Consider the following 27,333-nt stretch of genomic DNA (forward strand, 5'->3'; position numbering starts at 1 on the left):
CGAGCTTCAAGAGATGCTACGCGTTACCAAGATTTACGAGAACCTTGGTATCTGAAGTACTTTCTTTTCTATTGGCAAGAACTTGCAATCAGTGATCAGGTGTGGCGCTATTAATGACACATGGTGCGCATGCACTTGGCACTGCCTTTATTACCGTATTTTTCACTGAAATTCTTTAAAGGGCTTTTCTTACTTTGCTAGAAAATAGCAGATGGTTTTTTACCTCGTGCATTTTGTCTATGTAATGGTCCCAAGATTATAAATACGTAGTGATATTCTAAATTGACTCAGAAATACGGTCTTTCAAAAGACTATAAAATATATATTGACTGCGAAGTGTTATTTAAAAGATATTTGCGCTAAAGAAAAATATGCTTTTTTTCATCTGTTTAAAATAAAAGTGATCCGTTTTTATTAATATGTCGATTTCGAATATGATTCATGCACTATAGAATGTCTAATAAACACCGCTCTTAACATACGTGCTCGGAATTGATCTGCTGATCAACTGCTAAATTTTCAAAGGTGGCTGGATACTATTTGAAGTGGACTTGCTCACCTGTTTCTTATCATCCTTCTTTATATTTTCTTGATAAAGCATGATCTACTGTCCCGATTGATTAAACAACTTTGCACCGTGTTTATCTTCGAACTTTTCTACTGTCACTTTGTGTTCAGACACAGAGGAGGGTTCTTGTTTAGAGAATCGAAACTATAGTATGCCCATTTCTGTACTTATTCCCGTTACTTCCTTACTTTAGTATAAGCTGCACAAAGTATACCCTATCCTTATTTCGATAAACTGACCTGTGAGCGAATAATATACTGCAATCTATTTAGATGAATGTTAGGTGATTTAAAGATTCTACCTATTCGAAGCTTGCAGATAATAAATGACGGCATCACTAAAGTATGGCCAATTACCTAATTCCGATTTTATGGGCTCTATTTTTGAACAACCACGGTAAAGGTGCAATGCAATTTTGATCCCGATCTGGTGATGTAGATAGCTCCTGAGCAGGTGCACCTTTTACAAAACTCCCACACCACAACCAACAAAAAGTCTTTCAGTCACGACATATTTAACAGGAACCTTGATGCGTATACACGGCGGTTGTATAGTTTGCTGCAAGAATCGAACTCGTGACCCCCAACTCTCCTCCATGGTTGTGAGTGGCGCCTTAATAATGAATGAAGGCTCGACTTACTCTTTATTTCTTACTGATAAATTGTAAGTAAATCTATTTGTAATCACAAAAATGCTACTTAAAAATGCTTCCTCCATTTAGTTTTAAAACTGTAATTCTCCATTGAAAAAAAATCAAACTTTTGTAACAATATAAAACATTAGCATTTAAGGCACATAACTCACTTCTTAATTGAAATTAAATGGCAAGATCATTTAGATTTGTTTAATCTGCATTGAATTTATTACATAACATTATTTATTGTTCAAAACACTGCATTAAAGTATTATATATTTTTATTTCATAGTCTCATGACTTTAAAAACATTAATAAACACTTGGAATCTATTCAGACAGAAGTATTTAGATACAGATTTAAAATATATTCAGCAAAAATCAATTTCGAAATGTAGCAGTATTCTAAGGCGATACATGTTATCTTAATAATGATTAATTTAATTAAAATCCAACTTTAGAAAAGCACATTTAATTAAGCGCGTTACTTTCAATGAAATTAAAGTTCCCTAATACATCAAAGAAGCGAAAAGTGTCGAAAAAAAATAATCGCATTTTGAATTCTTCTTTGAAAAGTATCTGCTCAGTATATCTTAATAATTGTCATTTCCATTAATCAAACTCCGATATTTCTTTTTCTTGTTGAATTAGAACTCTCATTCATTTTCTTAATAACCCTGCGTTTTTTTTTGCTTCTAAAATTCATGTTGATCTTTATACATTATTTTATTTTCAAGCTTCTTAAAGTTTTAATTTTGAAATAGAATTTTTGTACTGCAGTTCGCAAAGATTCTTTTTAATATTTCCTTTGCAACCTTTGAAATAGTCTCTGTATAGATTTTTACAACGCATCCGTTGCCATTTAAAATTAAGAAAGTGCCAACTAAAAAAGGTTATTTAAATTAGAATGAGATTTATATTCTTTAGTTTTTGTTAAGAAAACAAATGTCTCTCATGAATGAATTTATTAAATTTTTAATTTAAATATCAATGCAACGTGTTTCTTTAGGATCAACTAATAATGTGAGTTTTTTTTGCATGTTACAATAAACTACAGAAATTGCGTGCACTTCAGCATTTGCTTCATGCACAAATGTCAAAGAAAATAGTTTTTTTCCATGTACACTAAAATATATTTTTGTGAAATAATAAGTCATAAATTATTATGAATTAGAAAATCATTTTAAATGTAGAATTTTTTTTTAAAATCTTTGTCGATGGTTCAAAAAAGAAGTATTTCGTATGATTTTTAAAAATGTTTTTTTAAAACAAATTATTATATATTTGAGCTTGAAATAATTGAATTTAATATACACTTTCTTACTTCATTTTAAATTTAAAATTATATTCAAAATTACTGATTTTTTTTTATCATTTTATGAAAAATAGTTAAATTTTTGCTTTGAAAACATATGATTATAAATGAATTCAATGATGATTTACTTTTAATACCAAATCAACGGGTGTTTTCCTATACACTACGACTACATGCGACAATTGATGATGCTAAATGCTATGATAAAACAAATAACGTCAACGTCAAAGCTTGCTTTGTGGACAAAATGCGAAAAAAAGAAACTTTTATCTAAGGTTACTTAAATATATAATTTATAAAATAGTAAGGAATTGGTGAATGGAAAAGAAACAATCATTTTCATTATTGATTAAGCAAATATTTATAACCGACGTTAAGCAGCCGAACCAATTCTGAGCGTTTACAACTACAAATGATCAAATCCCTAGAATTCTAATTTTGAACCAAAACTTGCAGACAAGGAAACTCCTGGATCAAGCTTTGGGAGAAACTGCAGAGATGCCAACTGCACAGGACATGCAAAAATAATTTAAAAAATGGTAAGTAACTACAACTAAAATTTACAAATATTTGACTAATTTTGCTTGATTTTTAAAAGGTTTAGCATAACTTGATTATAAACTTAAACTGTATAAGACATCTGGGCACATGAGGCCGCTTGCGGCCCTTTTTCCATTCATCTTTAGCTTGATCTTTGTAGTGCCTCGATAAGGTTGTGGAATGCAAATAAAAATAACTTGACTATCTTTCTTTTTTTATTTATTTATTTATAAATAATTGGGCACCTGGGCCGCGCAGAAGGCCCATATCCCATACATCATGAAATAAAATAAAAAACTAAAATATAAAAAAAACAGTTCGAGTTCAGCAGTCTATGAGGTGGCTGTTACTGGGAGACAAGCACCTTGCTTGTATGACTGAAAGAAAAAGAAAATAATAAAAGCAACTTGCTGTAAACTGTGGATGGCTGTAGATAACTTGACTGTAACAAAGTGGTGAATTATATAAGAATTAGAAATATTTATAAATAGTGGTGGATAAAAACCTAATAAATTGAGTTTATTAAACCAAGAATCACAATTAATAAACTACCACTCGAAAATATTTATTCACTGTCCGGAGCAAAATGGCGTCTCTGAAACTAGCCTTCGTGAAGGAATTTTTAATGGGACTAGCCCACATTTGCTTTACATAAAGGGGAAAACCACGAAAACCTTCCACGGTTAGCCTGGTAGCTTGGTAATTTCAGAACATAAAAAAGGGAAGCGGAAGGAAGTGGTTCTTCTATGTAATGATGACGTTTAATTTATTTAAGTAAATATATACATTCAATTTGACATTCCGTTGCACTGAGAAAAAAATTATTATCAAAACTACCTGACTATGATAAAATTTACAGTGTTTCTGGCTCTACGGAAGCACCAATAGTTTTTCCTGAAGAGCTTTGGTAATGATTTTGGTAAAATTAGCAATAAGATATGGTTTTAGAATATGAGATAAAATTTAGAAAATTTAGTAAAAATTTAGTAAATGTTTCAAAATTTGGCAATTTTACCATAACTTAGAACATGACATAAAAACCATTTATTCGATGAAATATACTTAACAGTTTCGCATTTTTGAATAAATGTGTAGTAATAAGGACTATAAATTTGAAAAACAGAATTTTCTACTTTCATAAAATTTCCCAAATTATTGGTTTAAATACCTCACATATATTGTAGTTTCAGTTACCAGCCTCACATGTAGTTTAAGTTACCAGCCTCATATGCAGTTTTAGTTACCAGCATAATGCTTTTTTTTCTTTGTCGCTAGCAGAAATATTAAAACCATACTGCGGGTGTACAGTGAACTTATTTTTGAAATTTTTTCTCCGTATAAATATAAAGTAATAAATATATTTTTGCTAGAATAAAATAGTTTTGGTAAATAGCAATAATATATTTGAGTAAAGTTTTTTAGAGTTATTTCTAAAAAAAAAATTCTAAGTAATTATATATAATTGGAAAATGAGTATTTGAAATGTGATATCAAAGTAAATTAAGAAACTAAAAATCATAAGAGAATATTTCATTTTTTAATTAGTTAACGAATTACTATTTATTTATCCCCTACCTAGCAATTAAGAAATTAAGTAAATAAAAACTAACATGTGGTGAGAATTTTACTGAATAAATACAAGTACAAAATGAAAACGTTTACATTTTCTTCTGCATTTATTTATTTCCCTTTTATTTAATGCAACTCCACCCGGTTCTAATTTATAAACGAATAATCTTGCTTTGTTAGAAAACTAATTAATCAAGAAAGTCTAACGAATTATTTGTTTAGAAAACAAGTGTTTAATTTGTTTGGCAAACAAACAGATTTAATGCACACGAAATTACTATTTTTCCTAAAACTAGTTAGTGATGAATAGTTGAATAACACAAAATAAATTGTGTGCCTAAATTAGATGGAAGTAAGTGAAAGTTTTTTGTCGAAACAATGCAACATACAATTTACTATAAGTGCCATTAAACGCTTAAATGCCAATGTTCCAAAAGCGGAACATAAATTTTGGGATTGAATTTAATGAGTAATTAAAGTCCGAATAATATTATTTCTCATACATTTGAACTTTAAATTTTGAAATATTTTTGCAATTAGTTTGGTTTCGTTTCCACAACAATTAGATTTTTTTTTTAAATTTTAAAAATTTAATGCCATTTGTAAAGTTTTATTCCGCTTGCTACACGATTTACCGAAATTCAAAATTTTATGTGACTATAATAAATAAAAGCTTTTAAGAGAGTACAATAATTCTCTGTTAGGCATCAAATAAAAATTTTATTTTAAAATTTTAAAGTCAAAATATTAGTTTAATTTCAAATGTTCCACTTTTAAAACATTCGTTTTTCAAGGATTTTAATTTTAGATATCAAATATAATTCACTGAGTTGTGTTGTATGCATTTCTTTCATTTGGTATTATGGCATTTAAGATAAATAATGATGCCAAAATGAAAAAAAGGGGATGAATTTGTTTAGATTTAACTTCGTTTTATGAGAATTTGTAGGTAGTAAGCATATTTCTATATTCCAAAAGTAATGCATATTTGCATTTTATTGACATTTATATTTACATTATAATTACATTATTATATCATTATTTTATTATTATTATCATATCATTATTATATTGATGTTATATGGATAATTGAAACTGTTATATAGACTTTATCAAATATATATTTCAGAACAAAAATCATCGAAGCAAATCTTTTTAATAATAAACCAAAAGAAGAGGTGAAAAAGCCTTTGATTTACCAGTGAATCATTTTTTGATTGATTACTGCAATTTTTAGTCACCACTTCTACTAATAATTAGCAGAACTTCTATTAATATTGCTGTTTAGCTTACTATACATACCGAATGAGATTCGCAATAGAATGACTCATTCGTTGAACGTCAGAACCTGAACAAGAAATATTATGTATCTAAAAAAAAGGCTTTGATTTACCAGTGAAAATTTTTTTTGATTGATTTCTGCTTATTTTTAGTCCCCACTTCCACTAATTATGAGAACAGCTTCTATTAATATTGCTGTTTAGAATACTATACATACGGAATGAGATTAGCAACATAACGACTCTTTCGTTGAACGTCAGAACCTAACAAAAAATCTTATGAATCTAAGAAACACCCTATTAGCGAGATCAACGCAAAATTGTCAAAAACGTCCACAAAGAAGTTTACTTTTGAATTCAGAATAATCAGAACAACATTACTTGAATATACGTCTATAAACGTAAATTTTTAACTTAATAAATCGTTTTTAAGTATAAAATATTATTTTTTTTAATATTATTTAGTAATTGAATTATATTAGTAATTTAAGGATATACAGTCCTTGGCCAAATTATTAGACGCATTATGAGATTCCATGTAAAGTCTTTATTATCAGGTGTATATGTAACAACTTATTGTTTTTACGCGGATTAAACCGGTTTGCATTTGTTTACGTTCTTGTATCAATTGGTTAACATTGTAATGTAATACGTAAAAAATAAATACAAATAGAAAGTATATAAAAAATCTCCTGAATAAAAACCCATTACATGCATGCCTAAATATAAAATTATTGCATGCATACTCGTGCAAAGCATGTAATTATTAAAAAAATACAGTGCATCTAATTATTTCGTCAAATTATTGTAATATACTAATATAATACCTGATATAATAAATAATCTATATTTATATAATATATCGTCTAATTATTCCATTCCTCAAATTTATATTATATATCGTCTAATTTAACCAATTGACACATAAGCAATTGCAAACCGATTTCAGTCACGTAAATCAATAAAACTGTATAGTATCACCTACTAATCAAAACTTTGCATAGAATCTTATAGTACGTCTAATAATTTAGAAAGGAACTGTATAACAACTCATTTATAAACGCTGAAACCTGAGCAAAAAATATTATGAGTCTAACTAACACCATGTTTGTGAAATAAAAACAAATTTATTGGAAATGTCCGTAGAAAGAAAAAAGAAATCTTTTTAATCTGGAAAATAACCTCTAAGAAAAATAAACTACATGTTTACGAGCCTTATAAAATTTTAATCTGCACTTGTAAGTATATTAATTAGATGGAAAAAGTGCTAAATAATCGTTCATTTAAGCGGCATTTATAGCTTTACTACGTTAAAACTGGACTAATCAAGCGAAAGAAGAGGAAAATGCATGCTTAGCTGTCTTTTTTATTCTAGAAGTTTTCCATCATTTTTTTACCCATTGATGGATGTCTAGAACATTCCAGGTCATGAAGATCAATGTTAACATTACCAATAATCTGGCCATCAAAGCCTTCGACAAGCCTGCTTCTGACAGTAAGGAGTTTACATTGGATAAAAATGTGTTATGGCGGTAAAAAATGTTAATTAAAGTCTAGATACAGGCTTGAGATTATGAATAATAAGTTTTCTTCTTAATCTATTAAAAAGCTATATCTGTACATGAATATATTCCGAATTCCTAGTGATAAGTTTATATTAATTTTTGGTTGGTGTAGGTGTGTTTCAACCTCATTAATATGAAACTTGTTTGTGTAAATTTTTTGTTGCATGAGAAAAAAAAATCCTTTAATTTTTCATGTTAACACTTTTTTCTCAATTCAGAAAAAGGGAATAAATTATTGGGTATTTTGAGGCATTTTGTGGGACGAAGGGGTTAAAAGTTTGGTGCAGCATTGATTTGATGATAGTTGAACCGTATTATCATACACCTGAAACTTGAATACATATTGTTGACATATTTTTCAAAATATATATTGAAGAAAATTATTAAGACTGCTTGAATTCAAATGTACTATTAATTCATTTTTACAAGAATTTATAAAATTTAATTTATTGTCACCAGATACCAGATGCACTTTAGTCTACTTGTGATTTTTATACTACCTGTTATATATATATATATATATATATATATATATATATATATATATATATATATATATATATATATATATATATATATATATATATATATATATATATATATATATATATATATATATATATATATATATGGATATTCGAGACGTAATAGAATCCTAAAGATTGAAATTTTCTAATAGAAAGAAACTCTGATGAAACAATTTATCAACATTTTTAAAAATAAAATCCATATGGTTTACCAAACCATATATTAAGCTTACAATTCAATTACATTTAAGGATTATAACAATTATCAAAACATTTGCGAAATTTTTCTTTGCGTAAAATATCCTTTTTTATTTTAAAAACAAAAAAAAAAGTTAACTGAAAATGCTGATTTTTCTATTTTTTATTCATAAGTTTCGCCTTCATTCTCTCCAAAAATAAATAATAAATAAATAAATAAAATGTATACATCAGTTGATTGCCATGTGAATTACTCATTAAAGTTTCATAATACTAAAAATATTACTAGAGGGTTTTGTTTTATACACTATAAAATTGATTACTCTAGGAAAATTTATACAAATACTTGATCTTGTCTTTTTGGGTGCCAGAATTTCAATTCTAAAATTAGTTGTGTTCCTTAAGCTACGGATTTTTTTTAAAATGATATATTCATTCTATTTTCTGTTGAAATATTCACATTTGATAACATTATACATAGCAGGGAGTCGTGTAAATATGGCGACAAATTTTTAATAAAATTAGGAAACACATCCTCAGGATAAAAATTGCATAGGAACCCATGCCCGGAAATGTCGTCATAAACGGATGAGGAACTTCCCTGTTGTTATCTGCTCAGAAGCAGTGGTGGCATCAGACAACATTTCTTGGCCTGGATTTCTACGCAATTTTAATTTTGATGATGTGTCTTAACTTCCCTAGTAGTTTATCTCAACATTGATGCGACATAACTTTTTAGAACTTACACATTTCGACAAAAAATAGGGTAAAATAATGTTAAAAGAATATTAGTGGTCGCAGCAATGAAATGAGCAAAGTGAAAATATCCACGATACGTTAAAATATCTGCTGCAATGGAGAAAAAAAAAATGTTACGCAATGTTATCTGCGTACAGTTTTTAAAAGTAAGAAACTCACTATTAATGCTTAATTCATGCTCCTTATTAGTTCTCCCAAACTAAAAAAAAAATCTTCTGGCGAAGATACATTCAACTTTTTTTTATAATTATTGTAAGAAGTCTTAATTAGTCTAAGGAAAAGTTTTCTTAAGTTAGCTTGTAGCCAATTAACATTTTGTGTCGCAGAGTTGGTGCATATAGAATTAATTTGGCTTAAGACTTTCAGCCAAACTTTTTTTTTCTTGAGGATCTGATCATAATTTCAATGTTGTGTTCAGCTGCTGTAATAAACTGAAGGTCAATATTTTATAATTTTAGAAAGCAATTCAAACTTTTAATAAATAAACATTAGGTGTCTTGACAATTCGATATTCCAAATAAGCATTTTGCTTATTCTATAGCGGAAAAAGATACCTTTTTACTTGAAAAAACCCTTTTATCTCATTTAATGCATTTAGAAAACTATGAAATTCAATTTACTGCACTGTAAACAATTCCAGTTCAAATTACGGTAAGAAGTAACGGCACTCAGGATGCTGGCACTTTTTACTGTGATATATATTTTTACCGGTGAAATCTATTTTTGTAAAATCAATTTTTTTTTTTTTATCTTACGAAAAAAAAAAGTAATGTACCGTAATTTTCACAAAAATAATTACCGCTAAGCATTTTTAACATCATAATTAGCAGCTTTTCTTTATTCAAAACCTGAAAATATAATAACTTATTAAAAGCTTAATAAATTTATCTTATTACTAAAACAGTAATAAAAAATATAATACTGTAATAATAAAACAAATCTTAGTAATAAAGTAAACTTTATACTCCTATTACGATAGGCTTAAGATATAGTACTGCATCTACATATAGTACTGTTTTATAAATCCTTACTACAAGCAAAAATAAAATAAGAGCTGTATTATTTTTTTATACTATGTCTTAGAGAACATTGTAAAGCAAAACTCAACTTGAAAAGTTTGATTACTTAATTTTCATTTTTGTCGAAGAAATCTAGACACTAGCAACAAGACAAATGATAATGCTTTCAAATGAGCCATGACCTTCTATTCAGCAAAAGTTAAACTTATTTGCTAATGAAGGAGAGTTTTAGTCATGGAATTAGTTGCATCACATGAAAGTTATTGTCAAGAGATATATGAAGAAAAATGAAGTTTCTGGCTAGACACATGGTTCCTTGTTTCAAATTTCTTCATAATTGGTTTAGCATTCTATCCTGCTATAATGACAGGATTGGACATTTATCTTCATAATATTTTTGATCGAGGACATACAAAGAATAATATTTAATATCAAACATACAGGGAATGAAATTTTTAAAATATTATGAAATTTCGGTAGTCATGAAAATGCTAGGTATATTATTGAAGTATGAAATTTTCTTTCGTTTTTGATCTAAATAATAATAATATAATAATTTCTTTCATTTTTGATTTCTTTTATAGATGATTTATATTGCATTCTAGTGAACACCACTATTTACGTAAATGAGAGTTTTTGGTAATTTTTTAAACCAGCTTTCATTTTTAACATAGCAGATTTATGGAAAAAGTGCATAAAGAGGAAAGTGAGTTTTAAGTAGTTTAATCCAGTTGTCCTGAACAAAATTTCGTCAAAGTGACGAAATAGCTGTCAATAACAGAAACAAATTTCGTCAAAATTAAAGAAATATGTCGTCATTCTCTTTTTTCAACAAAACAAAAACTAATGTATTAAACTTTTCTAATAATCCCTTTATCGTGGGCACTATGAAGGTGGATCAATGCCTCCCATAAAATACATGGACAAAGAAATACATTGCACCTATGACCGAACTGGGATTCGAACCCGTGATCTCCCTGGAACGGGGACATTCCTTTACCACAATACAAGTCGGTCAGCCTTTTCCGTCACTTTATTTCGTCTATCATCTAGTCTTTATTTCTACCAACAATCTCTCACAATGCACTACAATGAGGTTTCGAATTAAGGAAACAGTTTCGTTATGTATTCAAACCTGCTTAACTACTGCACTTTTTGCAAAATATTTTACAGAGTACTGGAAATTTAATATCCAAAATTTTCAGAGCCTTAATTGCCTCTCCACAAAAGAGCTGCATCAAAATGGAGTCGCATATTAATTTTTAATTTATTTATATGAAGTGGTGTGGAAAATGCTTTTAAATGAATGAAAAATAATACAACAAAATATAACATAGCTACCTCAAGAATGAATTTTTACAAAAAGAAGAGAAAGTTGGCAGCTCTGTAATATTTGAGAATTTATATTTTGTCACAAAACACCTGATTTAATGACGAAATGACTCTCAAAATTTACGAAATACTGCTGAAAGATTACTGAATCGTCAAAAGTAAAAATTTTATTTCTGAAAGTGTATAGAAAACATTCCTGAAAATATTACTAGTCTTGATTCTTTCTAACTGCACAAAAAGTAATTAGGAATCTTATATACTTGAATAATTTATGTGTTTTTGACTTCCGAGCAAAGTTTTTAAATGACGAACAAATTTTTAAGACGAAAAGCATTCTGGTAGAAAATGCAGATTGCCTTTGAATATTTTTTTTTTAATAATCACATTGAAAAAAGTACTGACGTATTTTAGTACCAAGTTTTAATTAAAATTTATCTAAACTAGAGCCCTGAAAAAAATTAAGAATGTCATATTATATTATTCTAGAATTCTGAGCTATCAAAAAAATTAAAAAAAAATACGAGTAGATTTGATTTTTTGTCTAAAAGTATCTAAAATATTTGGCTATATACTGGTTTATTTAGGAGAAATGTGAGTCTTATAACGAACACTTCGCGAAATATTTTGTCTCATAAACGGAGCCTTTATAGTATTTTTCATTTCAAAAATGAAATTCCTCAAGAAATTTTCCGCTTGAAAAATGACTTAGATCAGTGTTTCCCAACCTTTTTTGTGCCATGCCCCACCTAATCCTTTCTAAAATTCTTATGCCCCCTATGTAACATATCCATAAATTTTAATATTAAAAAATTGAATTGTTCACTTAAGTAGCTTAAAATAGAGGTTTTAGGAAAAAATCACTAGGAAATTATTAACGAAACACAGTAAGTAAATTTTCAAAACATATAATGAAGAAATAAATTGAAAATCAAAATAATTTTGATATAATCAAATTCGAAATAATTTTAAGATTTTTCTATAATAATTTAATATTTTAATTTATTGAGATTCTTGCGCTGAATGCTTGATGCACAGAGATTTTATGCTCCAATTTAGCTAGCTTCAGTCTCAAGTCTCCCCGTTGTATTACATCCAGGCGATTTCTTATTTTTACCAGTAAATCATTTACAAAACTAAATCCACATTCAGCTAAATATGTAAATGTAAACTGTAACAATAGTTTTCTTGCACATTTGGGTATTTGATTTCTGTTTCCTCACAAAGCCATGCCATCACTCCTTTTATATAAAATAAAATTTTAAGTGACTCATCATTTTGCATTTCTGCGAGTTCTTCTTGATACTGCATATTTGATATATCAGACAAATCCACTAACATTGACTGCATCATCCGTGTCGGAAAATCAATTTGTTTTAAATCAGAAAATGTTTCTTTTAAATCAGCCGAAAGAATTTTCAGATGATCGACAATAATAAGTAAAGCTGTATCATTTACTTCACATCTTTGGAGCCAATGAAACTGCTCAAAGTTTTTGTTGTTAATATATTTCTGACATAACTCAATAAGGGTAATGAAGCCAAATATCTTCGCTTTTGCATCAAACAGAGTTTCATTTGTTCCTTGAAGTTGCTTATTTAATATATTTAGTTTCTCAAAAATACCGGCTAAATAACTCACAAATGCTTTACCATCGACTGTTAACAGATACTTCATTTCAGGTTCGTCGCCTAAAAAATCGCTAAGTCATGTAACATTTATCGGCCTCAATTATTTATTTTTTATTTATTATTATTTTTCTTTCAATTTTGGCACCGAAATCTAGCATTGCATTTAAATGGCCCGGAGCAAAAGGGTTAAACTCGTGTCGAGTCAATTTTCGAATTGCCCCCTTAACAATCAAAATGCCCCCCAGTGGGGCGTGGGCCCCACGTTGGGAAACACTGACTTAGATGATAACATTTTTAATTCATTAAAAAAACTAAAACTCTCTGTGTTTTGTCACTATACCATGGCATGCTGTCAAAATTCTAAAGCAAATTACAGAAAAAAGTATCGCTACTCAGGGCGATGGTACTTTTTACTGTAAAATCAATTTTTCGAAATATGGTACGGAAAAAAATATGATACACCGTAATTTTAACAGTATAACTACCATAAAAATCACTAAATCACTCTAAATGAATAAATGATATTGTAAAAAAATCCAGAATAACATTTTTGGAAATAATAAATTTTACAGTCAAATGAATTTTATAGACGAAGCACCAAAAGTGCTGGTATTTTGGACAGTAACAGAATTTTAGTGAACCAATTAGTCTCTCCTAATGAAGCAGCTTAGTTCTTGCAGATTGGTACATATTATGCCCGAGTAAGCTTACCTGTCAATCTCATGACCGATAGAACATGAGTTCGAGTCCCAGTATTGACACCATATTATTACATCATATATTAAAACACAACTGAACCATATCCTTATCCTAATGCCCATTACCTAACTAAAAGCCTAGCTCCAGTGTTCAGTTAAATTGCTTTCTTACCGTTTTGAATCCATGCTAGTTGTAAATGATTAAAAAACGTATACTTTTGCATTCATGGTCTTTTAACCATACTAGCTGTAAACGGTTTCAAAGTCGTAAAGGTAAAAAAGGAATTTACCGCAAACATTCCGGTTAATTTAATGAACCTAATGCTGCTGACTACTTTACGATGATTTTAGAATGGAAATTCTAGCTGTGCATAAGGGTTTAAAAATCAATATTTATTAAATTTTTTTAGAAAAAATAGTAATACAACATAAGTAAAAGAAGGCGTGAAGAAATTGTAGGTTTTCTAGGTATATTCCTTTTTCTTTTATTTATCTTTCAAAAGAGTACATCCATGTTTTAGAGCCACGTTGGAAGAATAGAACTTACCGTAACTAGGGTTACCTAAGGAGTTCTGAACGTGAAATTCTAGAATTTTTTGGAACGATTGTTTTAGTATTTTATAAATCCTCATTTTACGTTGACGAAATAGACAGCTGGGAAGAAAGAAATAAAGAAACAGTATCAGAATTCGAACTAGGGAAGAAACATTAAAAAAAATACATAAAAAATAAAGGAAATCATACACCGAAAATTCGAAAAAAAAGTTTTGAGGAAGATTGCAAAGAAAGAACTGAGAAAGATAGAATTGTTTTCTATGGAATGGGTTTCAATTCTTTCTATTCTACACCAGCGGAGAGAACTTTTGTTGCGTCATCTCAATGGTTTGGTGCAACTGCGACCAGTTTGATATGGATAAGTTAATTTTTTGTATAACTTTTTAACTTTAAAAATTCTTTTTTGTACAAAATTTTAAACTACAAAACAAAATGTATTTCTCTCTCTTTCGCTCTTTTCGTATATATATATATATATATATATATATATATATATATATATATATATATATATATATATATATATATATATATATATATATATATATATATATATATATATATATATATATAAAGAGAGAGCGAGAGATTGAGAGAGAAGGATATAAATAGCAAAAATATGATAAAAAGTTTTGAAACTCATCAGCAGCTAACAAACCTCTGAACGAAACAAGCATAGAGTTTAGAGTTTTGTTATAGCAATGCGGCCAACAGCAAAAGATGTAAGCTAAGTTGCTATTGCCTGGACCTTACGCAAGTAATACAAGTCATGAAAATTCAAAGAGAGTCAGAATACAAAACAGAAATTTTTTTAATCCGTAATCAGTGCATAATCAAACGAAGTCCAAGTCCTTGCTCACACATACCACCACATCAACAACCAACCTTCCAAATTAATGGATTGAAGATGGAGCGTCATAAATTAATGTAAGTGATTGTTACAGTTTAGGCATTTGTGGACAATGTAAATCCCAAATGGTAAATGTGAACTTAAATTTTAAATTGAGCTAAAAGATGATTGTTTAAATTAGTTGGGAAGTTACTGCGAAGAAGTTTGGCTTTGAAATTATCCACTACCAATTTAAAGTTTGCGTTATTGTTAGAAGTTCTTTTAAATCTCATAATTTGAGGAATAATAATACCTTTGAGCACCCCAACTATAATGTAACTGAAAAATTTTTGTAGACTGAGTTCTTCAATTTTGAAATATTTGCGTTTATCTTGTACAGATATCTTGGGTTTGTGGTCCAAAACTATATGTAGATCTAAGAAGTTAACAGTGCTGTCAACATCATTAATTTTAACATTTAAACAATTCTGATAAATTGAAAGATGTCAATTTCGAAAGTCAGGAAAGTTAATGCAGACAATGTCATCAATATATCTTCAGCATAAAGTTGTGATTTATTTCGTTATACAGCTGTTTCGTTATTGCGGAATATATATATATATATATATATATATATATATATATATATATATATATATATATATATATATATATATATATATATATATATATATATATATATATATAATATTATTATATTATATATATATATATAATATTATTATATTATATATTATTTTTTACTTTCGTTAAGTTACGAGAATTTATTTTATAAATGGTAATCGAAAAAAAAATGATAATTTGTAAAATTGTATCGTACCTCATATTTCAAGAAATATCATAAGCCATTGATTTCTATTGTTTTCAGATATATATTCTGGGATATTATTACTCACATTCTTCTTTCTAAAACAAATACCGGAAGGAAATGTAAAGTTCAAAACGTTGAACATCACGGCTGGTTAAATTGAACTCTTCATTTTAGGAATGGTATTGCTCAAAGATCTCCGTGAATAAAATGAATGCTCCGATATGTCACGTTCCCGTAATACGAGTTACAGCGATGTTTCGCCTTTCTAGAAACTAGTTGTTTGGAAAAATTCTATCCCTCCAAAACATTTTTACTGGAACAACAAGATGCTATTTGGGGAATCTTTAAATTCCCTTTTTGTAGTGGTCTTATCCTTTCTCTTTCTCTATGAGAATACTAGAGAAGAAATTTCTAAAAGAAACTTAAGGATTTGGTTGTTTTAATAGCCCCCAAAGGAAAAATCGGACCCAAATAATGACCAATTCTTTTCTTTGGAGGATTTTTTCAGCATACACCGGTGAAAAATACGAAAAATATACGCCATTCAGATGGGTATAAGTCATGGTTGGCAAAGGTTTTCAAATTCTTTTACTTTCTTGTCTTATGAAACTCTAAGAAAGTATAGTTTGGGGGCAAAAGAAGCTTATAATTTTTTAAGAGCAATTTTTAAAGATTTAATGCTGACGAATTGTTTATTCTAAGTAAACGTTGAAATTCTAAAGTTTTTATCAATCTAATATTTTTTCTTTAAACTTTTTACTGAAAATATTTTCAAATAGCGTTTTATTATTTAATTTTTAGGTGAAGTTTGTTATTCCTATTCTTTTGGCTTTTTTGGTTCTTGCATTGTAAGAAATGATCAATAAAAAATTACGAAGCTTTCTTCGTTCTTGACGAAACTGTTTCCTTTTATGTGTTCCGATAAAAAATTTCGTTAAAGTGACGAAATAACAGTCTTTACTTCTTCGAAGAAATGAACTTCGTCAAAAAAAAATTTAAAAATATTTCGTTATTCTATTTTTTTCAAAAAGAAAACAAAAAACAAATAGTGTATAATTTAATTTTTCTTATAATCAGTATAATGTTGGCTTGGTGGATCATTGTCACCCCTACAACATGATTCATCCAACAACGCATCACCCCAAAAGGCGTTTCATCACATGTCACGTGATTTTGTGATGAAATGATTCTCAAATCAAACGGAATACAGCTCAAGGATTGTTGAATCGTAAAAAGTGAGAGTTTTATTTCTGAGAGTGATATTATTTGATATGGGGAGTCTTATGTTTTAGTGTACTTTATCTCTTAAACCAAATGCACTGTAAAAATTGGATATTCAAATTATTTTCTATTTTGACGAAATGGTTTCCCTGATAAAGGTCTGATTGAACATTTAATCAAATTGAGGAAGTTACGATCTTCACTTGTTTAAGGATATGAATTTCATCATATGTTGATTTTAATTGATTAGGAAATACTGCATAAAATTAAGTAAAAAATATATATGCGTTCAGCTTCATAAAGGTAAGGCTTGATCATCCAAAACGAAAGTAAACTCAACATAGGAGCAACTTAACAACACTTAAATTGTTATTCAAGAATGAAATCACGTCATTTCGCTTTATTTCTAATAACCCTGAACTGTCAGCTGTCCCACAGTCTAATTCTTTTTTTCCGACAACTTTTTGAACAAATAGTGCTACACTGTTAAAATTTTCATTCTAAAATTATGGAAAAATAACTGGAAGCTGTCTGTCCATCCGATTAATCGTAAAGTTTACGGTAAAGAACATTTTTTTTCATTTACGGTTTTGAAACCATTTACAAAAAGTATGGTAATTAAACGATGAATATAAAACTACTCGGTTTTTTAACCATTTACAACTAGCATTTTTAAAAAACGTAAGAAAAAATAATTATCTAACTAGGCATAGGAGCTCGGTTTTTCTTAAGGTAATGGTAATTAGAGAGTGCCGGTCACTGGAAATTCTCCATGTGGTAAGGGAAATTGAAGAAATATTGTGGTGTCACCACTAGGACTCGAACTCCAGTTCTGCCGGTCATGAGATTGACAGATAAGCCCGCTCGGCTATGATATGTACACAGTTGCATAGAACTAAGTTGCTTCATCAGGTGGTTCGAATTGGTGAGATAAAATTCTGGTTGTTTAACCGTATTAGGTGAACGCAGTCAATAAACAGTTTTTCTCAAACCTAACAGTTTGATTACCATTTCATTTATGGTAATTTGACTGTTTTGATTAAATATGGTAAAATAACCTTTCAATAAATTGTTATTTAACCACTTTTTCCGAGAAATTTCTAAGAGTGTATATTCAACTCTTGGGTGGTTTTTGGGACTCTTATTATTAAAAATTGTATGAAGGAATGCCTTGGAAACCGTTAGGAGGCAAGGGAAAAAATTGGAATAAATAAATAAATTTAAAAAAAACTTTTGGCACACATCATTGAAATGTCTTATATGAGAAAACATGTAAATACGGGGGACACTCTTTATAGTTTGAAATTACATGAAGCAACACATGGCACTAAATTGGCAATTGAAAAAAATGAATTGAAAAAATAAAATAAAATTACTTGACACGTGTCATTGAAATATCTTATATGAGAAAACTCATAAAAATGTACGCGTTCTTTCGCTTCAAAAATTTAATCTCCATTTTTAAATTATTTACGCTTAAATTATTTCATATTTGTTTACACAGATAATTTCAAAATAAACAAATTTTTTACAAGATTAGTGTCACATTTGAATATCTTATTTATTCTAAAGTTATTTCTCCATATGTCAGTTTGGAGGGATTTGTGAAAGAGTAATTTATTTAAAATTCTGACAAATAAGAAAATGCTTTGAAAATTACTTTTTATTGTCATTTCTTTGTCACTTTCTCTTAATAAATATAATGAATACATATTACTATATTTCAACTCTAGTATTACGTTATTCTTCCCATTTCATATGATGTCTGGACAATTCTAGGAGAATATTTTCTATGAGATTTACATATAATTGACAAATGCGTTTATGCACTAAGTAATGTTATAAGGAGCTTGCATTCTATTCAAATTAAATTGCAATCTTGAATTCAAATCTTCCATCAGTGCGTATAAACTGAATATGAAATTAGATCAGCATAGAATCGTAAGACGAAAATTCAATTTTCCGAAATCAATTATTCCAGGAATATTAAAGATGGAATTTGATTATAAATTTGTTTTTCATTTCTCGAAACAAGCAGATAAATGTATCAAGAAATGCATTGTTGAAAAATGAAGGAGATATGTTTACAAATTAGTTATAAACTGAATAATTATTACTAAAAGCTGAAACTTTTACTTGGAATATGTAATTTGATATACGAAATGATGATATTTTAATGAATAAATCATTCCACTTTGGGGTATCTTTTTGAAGAGATAAAACATTTTGTAATACTTCTTAAAATGCACTTCAAATCCTTAATTTTTATTGTGTATTTATATCCCTCTATGTATCCTAAGAATATGGATTTCAATAATAATTATCTGCGAATATGATCACGTAATTTCTGTATGAAATTTCTCAACATTATTATAAATGTAATGAACAATACAATTTGAAATATAATATCATACATAGAATACGATGCAGTTTTTATTTCTTAGCAAATGTACTGTAAAATCTAATTTATACTGAGGAAATGAAAAAAATCACTGCGGTAAATAAATCAATTCTTATTAGGTCTCTTATTTAATCGCAATAAACTTCGTAATCCATTCAAAAATATGTTTCAAAACTATTCTCGATCAAACAGACACTTTCATACATTGTTACATTCTTTTTCGTATACAGAGTGTCGCAGGATTATTGGAACAGACTTTAAGGGAAGATAGAGGCACAGAAACCCATAGTCGGAAAAGTAGTATGACGTGAAAAGTGTGCAAAACAGGATCATCCTGAATAACTTTTGATCTAATGATCGGATTTTCACATTCTAGGACTCAATCTTAGTGTCTCGAAAGGATGACCTCAAATAAGCTAATTAATATATGCAGACAGTTTTTTAAGTTACGAAATTAGACACAAAAACGTACTTTCTCTGAATCAACATACCTTTTCTTCGACGGATTTGGACATCTGACCTGCAAAAATTCGGTTAAATAGTTCCTGAGAAATTGACTTTAAAATATCAATTTCTCAGAAACTATTCGATTGATTTCTCTCAAATTTTGTAGTTTGCCTTGTAAAATTAGATACTTTAAATTAATGTAAAGAAAATATGCTTTGCAAATCAAATGTATTTCGGCTATTACTGAATGAAATAAAAAAATTATAAATATTTACTGAAAGTTATTTTTTACATGGAATTATCTTTAGGTAAACGAATTTTATAATTGCTCACAAAAAGTCTTTAATTCGCTTTAAAATTTCTCGAGATTGAGCAAAATACCCAAAAAGTAAAATTGGCATCACGGGGTCCAAAAATTGGAGATCTTTTCTGACCAAACTATGGGGACCATGCTTCCTAGATTGTAGCTACCCCCGCTATTTTAGCTGCAAGATATCATAATCTGTCTAAAAAATGATGTGTTTATTCAGAAAAAGAACGTATTTGAGTCTAATTTTGAAACTTATATAATCACCTGCGCTAATTAATTAGCATATTTGAGGTCATCCCCTCGAACCATTAAGTTTCAGTCCTAGGACTTTGAAATCTGATTATTAGATCAAAAGATATTCATGCTGGTCAACCTTTTTTTTTTCTGCACACTGTGAAAGGAACAAAGAGAGTAAAGACTGAGTTCATTTGAAATACGTATTGCTCAAGGAAATTACATGTTCTGTGGTTAATGATACGTGCAAATGTCACAAAAGAAGTTCAAAGTTTCCACCGTCTGATTATGGATTGGCGGACTCCTTCAAATACACATGGAATTTCTTGGATTTGCGTAGAAGCACCGATAATTCTTACAACCCTATCTCTTTTGGAATCCGCAGGTGTTGCGTAAGCAGAACTTTTCAGTGCATCTCAAAGAAAGAAATTTATATTGCTTAAATCAGGAGAGAGTAGGGGCGAGAGAATCTGTCTACCACGTCCAACCCATCTTGTGAAAAACACCACCTAGCAGCGAACGAAGACGTTTCCGACCATGGGATGCTATGCAAATCTGAATCCTTCTGTTGTCCCATACTTACCTTGAAAGTTTTTCCCGATAATTCTGGGACACCTTGTATATTTACTTATCATTTAACAATGCATTGATTTGATTTTCACTAAAAAGTTAAAATGCCCTCATTACATTTATGTGTACATAAAAGAAATACCAAACTTGAAGCATAATATAATTCCTAATTTAAGACTCGATCTATCTTAAAAATACGATTTAATTAATACTAAATAATAGAAATGAAAATATCATAATGAATAAATCATTTTTTTAAGTCCTTGATTTAATAGCAATAAGTTTTGTAATCATTCGAAAATATAAGATTTTAACAAATAAATGGATTGATTAATTGCGGATATTATATCTTCTTTTTGTGTATGTATGCAGATACTTTAATTATAGAAAAGTATTACATGACATATATTCTTAATTTCAAATATAATAGTAAATATGAAATACTGCATAATTTATATTTTGAGAGAAAGGGACAATAAGTAGATATACGGTAGTCAGAGGAGAAATTGGTTAAAGCGATAAATAATTTTACGTATGCTTTTAAGGAGTTTATTCGGGCTTTAAATCCACTTACAGAATAGTTAGTTTTCTAACTAGTTCGAAGAAACTAGTTGGTTAAGCATAACTGCTTAATGGGAGCTCAGTTACATTACAAGTCAGCCGGTGTGCGCGAATTTTTTTTAAATGTTAAAAATGCTGTTGTTTTAGCAACAAAGTTTATATTTTTAGTGTAAGGGTTGAAATTGCAGTACAATTAAAACACTAACAAGAAAATTCAGAATAACTATGCTTACAATAAGGTTATAAATATAAGTAACTTCTTTCAAAAAGAATAAATGCTATGGTTCCTAGAATAAATTTATCTTCAGGAATTGATATTTTGAAACCGAAATTAAACTTTAAATCAATTTGATTTTAAGAAATATGACTTTTTAAGTTTGTTGTTAAGTTTATAATACTTTTATACTGTAAATAATTTGTTAAGCTACGCATAATTTACGTTAATCAGTATTACATTCAATATACTTTATTAAAATTTGTGATAAAATCTTTTATTAAAGTATTATTATCCTTAATCTTATAAAGTCAAAAGCTTTCAGATTTTTTTTATTTATGTATATTTTAGTGTAAAGAGGTTTTTTTGTTTTCTCATAGACACCTAAGACAATAATTTTATTTAACTTATCTTTAAGAATTGATCTATTTTAAATTTATCTTTAGGAATTGTTTTTTGTTTTTAAATAAAGCTTTAAATCAAGTAGATTTCAAAAAATATTTTTTTCAGTATTTTATTTTAAACTAATAGTTTTTACTATAAACAATTAATTATGCTACACAAGATTCTCGTTAATCAGTATTACATGTGAAGAAATAGAATAGAAATAAGTTCAATTATTATTTCCTACCTGGATCTTGTCTATTTACCAGACTTCGCTACTGCAAATCTTCTTCGCTTGTGTTCAAAGAAAACGAATTCTAACAATAAAAAATTTAATGACAGGACGGACATTACACAAAACGATCTTCTTTAACGAAGCTATGGAAATCAAACTAAAACAAAATAAAAACATTAATATTCATTATATGTGTTCAGTCTGAGCGCCATCTGTTGGCCTTAAAAGTTAATCTGTTTCATCCTCCGGCCCCAAAGGACCATTGGACAAACAGTTTTCGGTCCTTTTGAGTCTTAGCCAAGTTCACAAGGATATAGTAGTTGAACTGGTCTTTTTAAATTAGTTCCATTAGAAAGTCTAATTGTGCACGATCGAGTCTTTCCATCACGTCCAGGATGGACACCGGTGACAATCCCCATTTTCCACATGAGTCGAGGAAGTTTCTCGTCGTACACTAGGACGGTTGAGTCTTTGGTTGGTAGAACATTTTCTTTCTGTCTCTTTAACTGGTGGGCTGTTCTTAGTTCTAGAAGATACGAAGATTTCCATTTTTTCCATATTCTTTCTAAGAGGGAATTTTTTTGCTTCCATCCTTGTTCTAGATTGGATTTGCTAGAAGTTGATTGAGTCGAAGCTGTGGGAGGTGGGAGAGCAACAAGCCTTCTGCCTATGAGGAAGTGTCCAGGTGTAAGCGGCTCAGGTTCCTCAATATCACTGTAGACAAAGGTCAAAGGTCTGGAATTTATAATTGCTTCAACTTCAATAACTATGGTCTCTAATTCCGGAAACGTTAAAGATGTTTTTCCCAATGATTTCCTAAGGCAAATTTTTATAGATTTTATCAGTCTTTCCCAAAATCCGCCCCACCAGGCAGCTCTTTCAACGATGAAATTCCATTCTATGTTTTTGGTGGCAAAATAATTCTGAATTTCTTTGTCCTTTAAAAATTTCCACAATGAATTTATCCCCATTTTTGCTCTTTTGAAAGTCCTTTTGAAACTCTTGCTCTTTTCATGACTTCTGCGAATTACAAGATTCGTAAAGTGACTTCTACTAGGCAGTAGCATCGGAGATACTTCGTTGTGACTAATTTCAGCAAATCGAAGTCTGCTCTGTAAGCGAATGATGTTATTTTCGTCTAACGAAATAAAAAAGTTTTTCAATATTGACTTTGAAGATATGTCTTCTCCGCTTTTTAGTGCCTTCAATTCTTCTCCAAAATGCTCTTCTTGAGTTGTCTTTATCCAATATTCTTCTGCTGATTGTAATTCTTCGCAACTAATAGTTCCGGTTTTTCTGTTTTCTCTATTTTTAAGATTAAAGATAAATCTTCTTATCCACGCAGTGATACGTAAGATTTTCGTTAAATTTCCAAATCTTTCAATATTAATAATTTTCTCCATCTCTGAATCTATTGAAAGAACTACTGACGTGTCAACCTCTTCATTATCGATAGTTGCAAGCTCTTGATTTTCCTTAGGCCAATTATCTTCACTTTTTATCAGCCATGGTGGCCCGCTCCACCACAATTCTTTGTCAAGCAGATTTCTTAAGGATTCACCACGAGTTAGCAGATCTGACGGATTTTCGTCACCAGGACAGTGCGACCATGAAGAAGTGTCAGTTTTTGAACGAATTTCAGTCACACGATTTTGGACAAATGTTTTCAGCCTTTTAGATTTTCCACGAATCCAGTGAAGTACTATCATCGAATCTGTCCAGAATCGAACGGAATAGTCTGTCACAGATGAAAGGCTTTTCTTTACATATTCAAATAATCGACTTCCAATTACAGCTGAGAGTAATTCAAGTCTCGGAAGTGTCAACTTTCGAAGAGGAGCAACTCTGGATTTAGAGCAAATTAACGATGTTCGAAAATGTCCATCATGGTCTGTATATCGAATATATAGGACTGCACCGTACGCTCGTTTGCTCGAGTCAACGAAACAATGAAATTGAAAATTTCCCTTTTCTTCAGCATTTTTCAGATAAAATCTAGGTAATTCAAAGTTATTTGAGTCTTTTAGTTCATCACACCATTTGTTCCAGTCTTTCGTTATATTTAATGGTAGAGGATCATCCCACTTGAATTTTTGTTCCCAAATATCCTGAAGAAGAATCTTTGGTCTCAGCGTAAAGGGACTAATAAATCCAAGAGGATCAAATATTTTCGATGCAATTTTTAAAATTAATCTTTTAGTTAAAGGATTAAATTTGTTACTTAATTCAGCAAACTTGCATTCTAATTTTAGCGTATCATCTTTCGAATTCCAAACGTAACCTAACACCTTAGAAGATTCATTTGAATTTTCGTTACAATTTTCGGACTGATCTAGTTTTATCTGAAGAGATTCCGAATTTGTTTTCCATTTACGCATATTAAATCCACCTTCACGTAAAATTTCTTTTATTTCCTTATAAATTAAAAGACATTGGTTTTCGTTATCTAATCCAAAAATCAAATCATCAACATACAATTTAGAATTTAAAATTCTATATGCTAACGGATATTTACGTTCGTACTTTCTTATATGACATTTGAGCGTTGCAGCCAATAAAAATGGACTTGGAGTAGCACCAAATAATACGCGTGTCATTCGAAAAATTTTAATTTTTAACTTCTCTTTACTTTCAAAATTATCCTCGAACCATAAGAATTTAACTGCATTTCTATCTCTTTCATCTAACAATATCTGCAAAAAACTTTGCTCTATATCGGCAGTTAACGCGAATGATTTGCTTCGGAAATCTAAAAGTAATCTTAAAGAGTCGGGATTCAGATTCGGTCCGGAATGTAAACAATCGTTCAATGATAATTTATTTTGCGAGTGTGATGAAGCGTCATAAACTATTCTTAACTTCGTTGTAGTTTTATCATCACGTATGACGGCATGATGAGGCATATAATATTCTCTATCCATATTCGTTTCACCCTTTTCATTTATTTCAACGGGTTCCACTATCCCCTCGCAAATCTGTTTCGATAATACATCCCTATACCGATCGTAATATTCCTTATCTTTATCAAATCTCTTAACTAAACTTTCTAAGCGGTATTTCGCGATTTTATAATTATTTTCTAAATTTTCAGCATTTTCATTCCACGGTAATTTTACCACGTATCTATTGTTTTGAAATTTTATATTTTTCTCAAAATCCTGTAAGATACATTCCCCATCATTTTTAGACAAATCCCTTTTTTCGTTTTCGATACCCAATACGTCTAATTTCCAAAAATTTTGCAGAATTAAATCTGAATTTTCTTCACGCGAAGAATCTACGACTACTTTCATCATTTTTATTTCGCTTTCACTTTTTGTTTTGTTTTCTAAATAAGACGAACCACTCAAGACCCATCCGAAAAGACTATCCATTGCAACCAGAGAAGTATGTGGAATTCTGCATATATTACCAGAAATAATATTCCAATAATTGTCGGCGCCAATCAGTAGTCTGACACAAGGAGAACTTTCACTTCGTTCCCACGGTGATTCATCTGCGAGTGTTAAATTGTTTACGCAGCATAAATTTCTTATTTCTCTCTCTGGCCGATGAATAACTGCATTGCTAATAGCGTGGGTAGTTAACGCTTCTAATTGTATTTTTTTCGTAGGATCATGAATATTTCTTAAATTTACTAAAACACGATCTATTGTTTCTTTCTGGGGTTCTATCGAACCAAAAGGATATATTTTTATACTTTCTTTCCCTATCGTTTTTAATTTTAACTGATTAGCAAGATCCGATTCGATAAATGATTTTTGACTACCTAAATCAAATAAGATACGTATTTCAGCTCGTTTGTTTTTATTTTCGGCTACTACCGTCGCGGTTTGGAGTAAAATATTACTGCTCGAATTTTTACTTTCTGCAACAGAAGACACAATAGTTTCATTTTGGGGAACTTCGGGTTTTGATTCTAAAAGTTTATCGCATATGTTTTCATTATGTTTTTTACTACAAATAGTACAAGCAGGTTTCTTAACACATCGCCTGACAATATGAAATTTTTCTAGACAATTAAAACACCTACCTTGACGTAATAAACATTGTTTCTTTTCGGCAACACTTAATTTACATTCATCATTTTTATGATCATTGGAACAGAATACACATTTAGTTTCATTGCTAATAACATTTAAAGCAGCAGCACTCACATTCCTATCGTATCTCAATTTTGGGAATTTATTATTTTCAAAACCAGAAAATTCTCTTTCATTTCTATTTTTAGAATAACCCTGAAAAGAATTATACTCTTTTTTCTGAAATGAAAATGTTCTTTCTCTTATTTCGATTTCGGATTTTAAATACTCTAACAATTTTGTTACGTTCCATGAATCTGTTTCGTTTTTATATTCGCGATTATAATTTAAAATTAAACTATCAGGTATTAATTTAGTTATAATTGGGAAAAGTAAATTACCGTAACTTTCAAGTTCGATGCCAAGTGATTCTAAACTACGTATTTGAATTTCACACGTATCGTATAATTCGCGGAGCGCTATTAAGTTAGAAGTGTTACGAATAGGCGACAAATTTAATAAATTATTAATATGTGATCTAATCAAAATTTCTTTTTTTCCGTATCGCTCTTCAAGAATATTAATTGCAATATCGTAGTTTTTCTCAGACAATGTCAAACCCTGTATCGCGGTTTGTGCTTTTGATTTCAGTAAACTTTTTAAGTATGTAAATTTGTCGATTTTATTCAAATTTTGATTATTATGAATCGCGTTCTTAAACTGAGACCAAAATTCTTGAAAGTTTTCATGATTGCCATCAAATTTTTCAATGTAAATCTTAGGTAACTTAATTTTAATTTGAGCTTCTGAATTTTGGAGTAAGTCACTAACAGTTGTATTTGAGCTTTCGACGCTAACAGTTTCTTTTTCGATTGCAGTCTTTTTGA

The 27,333-nt window shown here is 29.4% G+C and overlaps 1 protein-coding gene across 1 annotated transcript; it reads right to left on the minus strand.

Moving 5' to 3' along the window:
* Nucleotides 1-22,717: 22,717 nt before the first annotated feature.
* On the minus strand, nt 22,718-25,345 carry LOC147800986 (uncharacterized). Its single transcript, XM_087155713.1, has one exon. The coding sequence runs from the start codon at nt 25,343-25,345 to the stop codon at nt 22,718-22,720; it is 2,628 nt and encodes an 875-aa protein (XP_087011839.1).
* Nucleotides 25,346-27,333: the final 1,988 nt, after the last annotated feature.

The sequence above is a fragment of the Parasteatoda tepidariorum genome, chromosome 12, assembly GCF_982258835.1.
Source record: "Parasteatoda tepidariorum strain Cologne lab strain chromosome 12, Ptep-v5.0, whole genome shotgun sequence".
Lineage (NCBI taxonomy): Eukaryota > Metazoa > Arthropoda > Arachnida > Araneae > Theridiidae > Parasteatoda > Parasteatoda tepidariorum.